A 10,448-nucleotide genomic window follows, 5' to 3' on the forward strand; every position below is an offset into this window, starting at 1 on the left:
TCCCACCATGTGTTATTCACTAGTATTTCTTTCTGCCTGTAAAAAAAATATACTTTCTAATGAATCATTTGCCCTGAGACATCGCACAAGTATGTACATTTGCACATAATTATTTGTCGTATTTTATTCTCGTAAATTATTTTAATGAAATATTATCTATTATGCATAATGTCTTAGGTGTTCCAAAACTGTAGACAATAAATATATATTAAATATATAATTCTCCAATCAATTAGTACTTATATGTTATACGATTCTTTCACATACTAAGTGATATTCTGGTTATTTTTGTTTATTAGGTACTATGGACGTGCCACTTGTCAACACTGTACTTCGATAACTAGTTTTGGATGGATCCAATTACGCTATTTGAAAAGTCAAAATGAGGGTCTATATCAAATCCATGGAAGAAAGGGCATGACAATCTGTTGTCGATGGTTGGACTCCACAAAAAATGGCTGATGAAGACAGTGACAGTTTGATCAAACTATAAAGCACATGGACGACTGTTGAAGTCCAAATTTCGAATTTCAACTCAAAGGCGCTGAATGCCATCTTTACTTTTGTTGACTTAAATATGTTTAGCCTAGTCACCAACCGTGTCTCTATCAAGGATGCTTGAGAAATTCTTCAAAAACAATGCGAAGGATTTGAGAGGGTACGAACAACTGGGTGAGAATGTTAACTACCAAATTTTAAAATGAAAGAAACTGAGACAATTGTTGCTTATGATTGCCATCTATGTGATATTGCTAATGAAGCATTTGGTCTTGGTGATCTGATCACAAATGATCGATTGGTCAACAAAGTTTCAAGACCATTCTTGGAACGCTTTAACATCAAGATATATGCAATCGACGAGGCGCGAGACACCGGTAAGCTTGGGCTCGTTGAGTTGATAAGTTCCCTTTGAACCTATGTGATGAACCTGGATCAACAGAAGAAGGACAAAGAAGACTATTTCATTCCAACTCTCCTATGACTCTTACAACGAACTACTTCAACTTTGTCAGGAAGTCAATAAGTTTGACTTGTGTGAAGACTCAGTCTCATTGATCACAAAAAGTTTGGAGAGATCAAAAGAAATAAATTGAACTCGACTCTCTCAAAAGAAAATACCGAGTTTAAAGGTTATGTGGCTAGACTTGAAGTGATCACTACAAGAAAAACACCTATCAACAACGCACATACGACAACGGTTTTTCACTAAAATCGTTGTCATATGCTTTTTAACAATGGTTTTAGCGAAAACCGTTGTCATATGTGCGTTTTTTTAAGGAAAAGAAAAACCGTTGTCTTTTCGCGTTTTTTTGGGCGTAAAATTTTAGGGTCAAAGACAACGGTTTTAAAACCGTTATCTATTAGCGTGTTTTTTTGGACATTCGACAACGGTTTTAAAAAACAGTTGTCGATTAGCGTGTTTTTTGGACATACAACAACGGTTCTTGTAAACTGTTGCTAATTTTAGCGACGGTTTTAACAAAAACGTCGGTAATTCGAATATTGCGATGGTTTTGGTTAAAACCGTCGCTAACTTTAGCGGCGATTTTAAATCACCGTAGCAATATTTAAATTAGCGATGGTTTCGATAAAACCGTCGCTAAAATTAGAGACGGTTGTAAGAAAAATCGTCGAAATTTTCAAATTAGCGATGGTATTATAGATTTCCGTCGCTAATAGCGACGGTTTTACCAAAAACTGTCGCAAATTGTCTATAAATATCATCATTTTCGGTCCATTTTCCTCAACACCATTTCACAACACTTAAAATTTTTATCTCTTACACGATTATAATTTTGATTTAGAATAAAAATTTTCGCTTTAATTTTTGGTAAATTTTTAAGTGTTAATTAAGATCATGAACATTGTTAGCATAGTCAGATTGTAAGTTTTTTTTTTGATTTATTAAATTATTAAAAGTAATTTTTTTATTTTACTGAAAAATTTAGAGACGGATATCATGTAAAACCGTCGCTAAAATTAGCGACGGACTTTATGTAGAACCGTCGCTAAATTAGCGATAGAATATTAAACCGTCGCTACTTAGAATATTAAACCGTCGCTAAGTTTTTTCTCGTGTCTAGCGACGATTTTTTTAAAACCGTCGCTAATTAGCGACGGATTTATAGCGACGGTTTTTGATAAACCGTCGCAAATAATAGCAACGACAATGAATTTTATCCGTTGTCGTTGAACACTCTTTCAACAACACCATCAATTACAATAGTTGTAAACTACCTACAACAACGGATAAAATCTGTGGTCGTTTGTCGTTTTAGTTGTAGTGGATCTTAAGTAAAAGGACCTAGAGATGTGCAAGATCAAGGGTGAACTCGAAAAAGCAACACAAACTCTTGCTTAGTTCAATTCGAACTCAACCAAACTTGACTCCATATTGACTATAGGAAGGAACAACAAGGCTGGTCTGGTATTTAGCAACATTGTGCTTGAAATTGGATAATTGCCTAACTCTAGATCACAACCAATTTTATTGTGAAAGAGAGTACCGATACATCAATCTCAGCGATAGCTGCCCCTACTATCAAGAACTTTCCAACTAAGAGAATTTGGCACCAAAGCTGAAACAAAAGAGGCATCGCTTGGTATGTCACTACCGTTTTAACCCGGTAAGAGAGGACTACATGAGCTAGGAGGCTAATCGGATGTTGCACAAAGTGTCCTACAACACCAACCACAACATCGCCGACAAGAGAACTTCAATAAAGAAGATTTGTTCACCTAAGGCCGAAATTCGTTGCGCTGTTATCTATACCTCTTTAAAAACTAACATTGCAGATCTTTGATATTTTGATAGTGGGTGCTCATGCCACATGAAAAATTTGAATTAACACCTTACCATTTATGTTGAACAAAAAATGGCCGAGTGACCTATGGAGGTGGTGCAAAAGGAAAGATTGTTGGTAAAGAGACACTGAACGTTGATTGACTTTCTAAACTTCACAATACTCAATTCCAACTTACTAAGCATTAGTCAATTATGTGAAGATGACTTTCATGTTAATTTTGGCAAAAATACTTGTGAACAAGTACGAGATCCGCCAACAACTGCTATCAAACAGGAGAGAAACACGCTTGCAGACATACGAAAGTAAGTGAACTCGATTTGTGGCATCAAAAGTTGGGCATACCAACTTCAAGATATTGAAGAATATAGGAAAATAAGATGTTGTGCGATGTATATCTAACATGACCTCAGGGATACCGTATGTTTGTGGGGCATATCAAAAAAGGAAAGAAAACTCGAGCACATCAACTGTTTCAGTACTTTGGTACAACAGGCTTCCTTGAAATGTTACATATGGATCTTATGGGCCCAATAGAAATAGAAAGCTTGGGAGGTAAAAAAAAAAAAAACTCATTTTTGTTTGTGTTGATGACTTCTCACTATTCGCATAAGCAAGTTTTCTTAGAGAAAAACAGGATACATTTGGTGTATTTAAGAAATTACTTGCAAGGATCACTAATTTGCACAATTTGAGGGTTTGAAAAATTAGAACTGACCACGGTAACGAGCTCGATAACTCTCATTTTTTTTTATCTATGTGATAAAAAAAGGTATGACTCATGAGTTCTCACTGCCAAAACCTCTCAACAAAACGGTATTGACAAATGAAAGAACAAACTGTGCAAGAGATGGCCCGGGTCATGTTAATTTCGAAAAATATTTCAAAAACTCTTTGGAGCCGAAGCTTTAAACACATCATGTCACATTTCCAATCAGGTATACCTAAAGAGTGGTTCAATTATGACGTCCTATGAGATTATAATGAGAAAAAGTCCAAACCTAAAATATTTTAATGTTTTTGGATATGTATGTTATGCTTTAAATGACTTAAGTTCACCAAGCCAAATTTGATTCTAAGAGCAAAAAGTGTTTATTTCTTGGATATTCAACTAACAGTCGTGTTTATCGAATGTTTAATATAAGAACTAGGAAGAATAAGGAGTATGTTAATTTGTTTTAATGACCTTGCTAATCTGGAAAGAAAGACGATTGAGGATGATGTAGATGATCTACTGGAAGCTTCAATGCCACTAATAGATACAAAAGTTGAGTCTGATTTTGTCATACCTAGAAAAACACTACCACTGAGATTGAAAGAATCCGAGGATGATCAACAAAGTAATGAAATGCTGAATGATGATGATGTTGTGAACAAGAATGGGAAGGACATTATCAGCAAAAAAATCACCTCTTATTCCAGATCATTGGAGATGCGTACAACGACATGCAAACTCAATAGAAGAAGAAAGTGGATTACCAGAAGATGATTGAGTTAGTATGCATGATTTCTGTATACTGCCAGATAAGATATTCATGTTTTTTCCAACACTGAACCAAAAAATGTTTATGAAGTCTTAAAGGATGAATTCTGGATTAATGTTATGTATGATGACTATAACAATTCGTTTAGAATGATGTGTGAGATTTAGTTTCAAGGCCTAAACATGGAAATGTTAATGGAACCAAATGGATTTTTTAGACAAAACTGATGGGTCAGGTAATATTTTTAAAAACAAAAATCGGTTAGTTGCTCTAGGATATACACAAGTTGAGGGGGTTGATTTTGATGAAACCATCGCCCATCTAGCCCGCATTGAGTTATTGTGCTGCTTCTTTTCATTTTATGTCACAAGGGGATTAAGTTGTATCAAATGGATGTGAAAAGTGCATTTTTTATTGACATTTCAAATGAAGAATCGTATGTAAACCAACTAAATGGATTTGAAGATCCACATCACTCGGACTATATCTACAAGCTAAAGAAGGCATTGTACGGACTCAAGCAGGCTTCACATGCGTGGTATGGTAGGTTGACTAATTATCTTCTCAAAATAAGCTACAAACGAGGCGAGGTCAATAAAACCATTTTCATTCAAAGGTTTAAAGATGATATACTCATATATAAAATCTCCGTAGATATCATTTTTGGTACCTCTTCGCAGAAACATGTCGATAACTTTATTGAATATAAGCATTCCATGTTTGAAATGAGTATGGAAGGGGAATTAAGTTTCTTTCTCGCACTACAAATCAAACAATTGTATGATGGAATTTTTCTGTATCAAAAAAATATGCCAAAGGTCTGGTAAAAAAATTCTGTAATGAATACTCCAAGCACATAAACACTCCCATGTGTTCTAATGAAAATTTTTTAAAGTGTTGATCACACCATGTATCACAACATCATTAGCAGTCCCTGATATAATGTTTATCTTGTGTCTATGTGCAAGATATCAAGTAAATACTAAGATCACTCACTTAAAGGTTGTGAAACAAATATTAAAGTACTTGGCATAAACTTTGGATCTAGGATTATGGTACACTAAGGAAACAAATACTAATTTGGTAGGGTTTAATGATGCTGATTGGGCCGAAGATCAAGATGATAGGACCACTGGAGGATGCTTCTACCTTGGAAATAACTTAGTGTCATGGTACAATAAAAAGCAAAATTGTGTATCTCTCTCAACTGATGAGTCAGAGTATGTGGCAATTGAGAGCTGTTGTTCACAACTCTTGTAGATGAACCAAATGGTAGATGACTATAACTTCCATAGTTAAATCCTCATTGTATATTGTTATAATTCGATTGCAATTGATATTTCAAAGAACCCAATACAACACTCTCGCACAAAAAATATTGGCATTAGGTATAATTTTATTCAATACTTGGTTGAGAAGGGAATAATTTGCATAAAATTTGTTAAAACCGATAAACAATTGGCAGACTTTTTCCCAAAAAAACATTAGACTTTGAGAGGTTTTCCAATCTTAGGAAGTCTCTCAGCTTGTGTGTATACTAATCTCCTACCATACTCATCTCGAACTGTGAAGACATGCATTCAACAAATTGGTCAATGAGACTTTGGGATGATGCACCAAAGATAATGTCATCCACATAAATTTGACAAACCAAAATATCATGCTTAAGTTTCTGAATAAAGAGGGTTTATCAACCTCACCTCGTTTGAAGCCCAAGTTAATCGAGTAATCAGTCAAACTACCGTACCATGCTCGAGGGGCTTGTTTCAATACATAGAGTGCCTTCTTCAGTCTGTAGACATGGTCCAAGTTGTGTGGATCTTCAAATCCTTTAGGTTGGCTTACATACGCTTCCTCATTTAAGATTCCATTCAAAAAGGCACTTTTAACATCCATTTGGTACAATTTTATGTGCATGCGACATGCAATGGCAAGCAACAGCTGACTGATTCAATGCGGGCTACAGGAGCGAAGGTTTCATCAAAATCCACCCTTCAACCGTGTATACCCTTGAGCTACCAACCGAGCTTTATTCCGAACAATGTTACCAGAATCATCAGTTTTATTCTTAAAAATCCATTTTGTTCCAATAACATTTGTGTTAGGGGGTCTCGGTACCAAGTCCCACACATCATTGCGCACAAACTGCTCAAGTTCTTCATGCATGTCATTTATCCAAAATTCATCTTTAAGAGCATCAGTTATATTCTTGGGTTCAATTAATGACACGAAACATGAGTGACTTACCTGTGAGTATGCGGAAGTCATACATACTAGACCAATCATCTTTCGATAGTCAACCTTATCCTTTTTCCTAGTCTGCACACCCTCGTGCATCTCACCAACGATCTGTGAAGATGGGTGATTCTTCTGAATTTTGCTGGGAATGTCTTTCCCGCCATTGATTAACACATCATCATCAACCTCTTCATTTTACACAGATTCGGTATGATCCAGGGACAGTGTTGTGCTTGGTGTCGCCTCACTTGTCGCAACACCAGTCTCAACACCAGTACTGATCAGTGGCTCACTTGTTTCCAGTAGTCCTTCAGTATCATCCTCTTTCGTTTTTCCTGTCAAAACAGCACAATCATCAAATACAACATTAATTGACTCCATTGTTATTCTAGTTCTTAAATTATAGACACGGTAAGCTCTACTATTCATAGAATATCCAAGAAAAAGACATTTATCACTTTTGGAGTCAAATTTCGCAAGATGATCTCGATCATTTAAGACATAACCAACACAACCACAGACATGAAAGTATTTAAGGTTTGGTTTTCTTCCCATCAAGATTTCATAGGAGGTCATGGTAGATCTACTACGCAAAAAGACAAGGTTAGAAATATGACATGCAGTATTCAAAGCCTCGACACAAAAACGTTTTGACACATTTTTATAGCTTAGCATAACCCGAGCCATTTCTTGAAGAGTTCTATTCTTCCTTTCAGCTATTCCATTTTGTTGAGGAGTTTTAGGAGCAGAAAACTCATGAATTATTCCTTTCTTTTTGCATAAGTGAATGAAGTAGGAATTTTTGAACTCCTTACCATAATCTGTTCTTATCTTAGTCACCCTCATATCATAGAGGTTTGTTATCCTGGCATGCAAGTTTTTGAAAGCATTAAATGTATCAGATTTTTCTCTAAGAAAACTTACCCACGTGAAGCGAGAAAAATCGTATAGACAAACAAATGAATATTTCTTACCCCTCAAACTTTCAACCTCTATTGGCCCCATCAAATCCATATGCAGAAGTTCAAGGCACCGTGTTGTCCCACAGTGTTGTAACACTGGATGTGCAACACGGGTTTGTTTATCTTTTTGACATGATTCACAAACATAAGGAGTACCTGAGTTTAGACTAGGCATACCCCTCACGGCATTATACTTAAACAGATTCTTCAAGGTCTTGAAGCTCACATGTCCCAATTTTTGATGCCACAAATCCAAGTTACTTACTTTGGAATTTCGGCACTCTGAACTTTCTCCCAGTTGATAGCAGTTGTCAATCGATCTAGCACCTGACATAACACAAATATTAGCATTATTGAAAACTTCACATTTATCTTTGTTAAACCTGACATGTAAATCATCATCACAGAGTTGACTTATGCTTATTATGTTCGAATTGAGTCCTTCAACATGTAGAACATTGTGAAGTTCAGGAAGTCCATCAACGTTTAAAGTTCCTTTGCCAACGATCCGCCCTTTAACTCCACCACCATAGGTTACACGCCCACCTTTTACTTCAGTATAATCAGTGAGGTGTTCCTTAGATCCAGTCATGTGACGAGAGCACCCACTATCAAAGTACCATATACATGCAATGTTAGTTTTTAAAGAAGTATATATGACATTACATCGGTTTACGGTTTTTGGTACCCAAATTTTTCTTGTGGAGGGACTCTTGACTGTGGTGTTGGGCCTGGTGTTGGGGAACACCTTGTGCAACACACGATTTTAATGCTAGTGCAAATAGTCATTACGCAATTTGTAGCAGAAGGGTTTGATGTGCCCAGGTTTATGACAGTAGTGGCAGATGTAATGACGTTTTCTTAACTGGGTTTTTGGGGTAAACACCTGCTTCTTAACTTGTGGTACATGTATAGAGGAATGCATTTTCGAAGAAGATGGGCTGGACGATTCGAGTTGTCGTGCAATGATAGGTTTTGTGGTTTGCTGAGTTTTTCCAGGGGAAGTGTCTGTTAGAGGGACTGAATGGTCTTCATTCCTTTCACAAACACAGTAGGTTTGGTGTGAGAAGATTCACCATGTTCATATGTGCTTTCAACATATCCAAGACCAGTCTTGCTTTCCTTTCCCATAGTCAGCATTGAATCAAGTTTTGACGAACTCGTGTTGAATTTCGCAAGAATTTTTGAGGTTTTCTCAAGATCATTCTTTACTTTGCACAGCTCAAGGTCTTTCTTACTCAGCAGGATTTCAAGACGCGACAAGTTGCTTTTCAAATCAGTGTTTTCTTTTGAAAGTTTGGAGTTTGTCTCGTTTCGTTTGAGCCAATCAACATACAGTTCTTCGTACGTCATCTGGACACTTTCCATAGTGACTTCTTCTTTATCAAATTGCAGTATGATATCAAGATCTGAATTTTCCAGCGATTTAGAATTGAGACATAATGGTCTCTGCGTGATGTTGCGCCCTGGTGTTGCAACACCGTAGGGATTAACCTGCAATTTATATCCTTCTTGGTGTATGGCAGAAAAGGAGGTACAATCGTCTCCTTCCTTAGTATCACGATCTTCATCAGTGTCTTCATCACTTAATGTAGCTGCCATGTTTTTTTTTTTTGCAAAGTCTATTTGCACACTCATTTGCATAATGACCAAACCCGGAGCACTCACGACATTGTACTGAATCGAGTCTTTTTGCATATGATCGGCCCATTACTTCGGTTCTTGGCAAGGTATTCCCTTGAGTAGGTACAGTTGACTTATTCTTTTCAAACGAGACAACGGAGGGTTTTTGCGATGAGATGGTTTTCTTCTTGTCTCTCATTCTTTTGAGGTAGTCACCAAACTTCTTAGTAATCAAGGAAATTGACTCCTCACCAAGATCAGATTCATTTGCCTCTTGAATTAGGCTGTTCATGGAGTCATCAGAAGTTTGTAAGGCAATGGCCTTCCCTTTATTCCTTTTCTGTAACTCCAGATTCATTTCAAATGTTCGGAGAGAGCTGATCAAGTTTTCCAGATTGAGTGTAGAAGTATCTTTGGATTCATCAATGGCACATATTTTGATATTAAAGCGTTCAGGAAGGGATCTTAGAACCTTGCTAACCAATCTTTTGTCGGACATAGGATCACCAAGACTAAAAGCTTCATTTGCGATGTCACGCAGTCTTCGATCATAATCAACAATAGTCTCATTCTCCTCCATCCTTAGACTTTCGAATTTTGAGGTCAGCATTCTGAGTTTGGTCCTGCGAACACTTTCAGACCCTTCACAGTATTTCTGAAGAATATCCCATGCTTCTTTGGCAGATATGCAGTTTGTGATAAGACTGAACATGTTGACATCCACTGAGGTGAATATAGCATTGAGTGCCTTTGAATTAAAGTTTGAAGTTTGGACTTCATCACTCGACCATGTGTTCTCAGGTTTGACTATACTGTCCCCGTCATTGTCAACAATTCTTGGTGGACACCAACCGTCTAAGACTCATTGCCATGCCCTTTCTTCGATGGATTTGATGAACATCCTCATCTTGACCTTCCAAAGGCATAGTTTGATGCATCCAAGACAGGTGGTCTAAAAGCAGTGTTTGAAGCCAACGAATCCATCTAAGAATTATGTATTTCCTGTAAAGACAGCAGAAGACCAGAATCAATCACTTAGTGTATCAAGCGTTGGCTCTGATACGACTTGTAAGGTCTGCTTATCATAAACGTACAGAAAATAAATGTATTGTGTGTATCAGAAGTAGGTGTTGTATTTGGTGTTGTCAATACGGTTACACAACACTGCAGCGGAATTTAATAAGTAGAACACACAAAGAAACTTTTACTAAATAGAACACCAAATTTAAATTATGCACAAGTACGAATACTTGTGCGAAGCCACATGTCAACAAATTCACTAGAAAATTAAGTTAATCGTTTACACCAAAACCAATACTAGTGAGTATAACACAATC

General features: G+C 36.7%; 1 protein-coding gene across 1 annotated transcript; it reads right to left on the minus strand.

The window, feature by feature from the left end:
- Window positions 1-8,499: 8,499 nt before the first annotated feature.
- LOC140979030 (uncharacterized) lies at window positions 8,500-9,691 on the minus strand. Its single transcript, XM_073444386.1, has 2 exons — window positions 9,157-9,691; window positions 8,500-9,083 (listed from the first exon to the last, which is right to left on the minus strand). The coding sequence occupies exons 1-2, from the start codon at window positions 9,689-9,691 to the stop codon at window positions 8,500-8,502; spliced, it is 1,119 nt and encodes a 372-aa protein (XP_073300487.1).
- Window positions 9,692-10,448: the final 757 nt, after the last annotated feature.

This window comes from Primulina huaijiensis, chromosome 6 (genome assembly GCF_012295235.1).
Source record: "Primulina huaijiensis isolate GDHJ02 chromosome 6, ASM1229523v2, whole genome shotgun sequence".
Classification (NCBI taxonomy): domain Eukaryota; kingdom Viridiplantae; phylum Streptophyta; class Magnoliopsida; order Lamiales; family Gesneriaceae; genus Primulina; species Primulina huaijiensis.

Bases quoted from the DNA above. Each gene is read 5' to 3' on its own strand.
- LOC140979030 (XM_073444386.1), bottom strand. From the start codon at position 9,691: ATGGAGGAGAATGAGACTATTGTTGATTATGATCGAAGACTGCGTGAC. The intron at 9,084-9,156 runs GTGAGTGCTCCG...AAAACATGGCAG, and splicing joins ACTCGATTCAGTACAATGTC to CTACATTAAGTGATGAAGAC.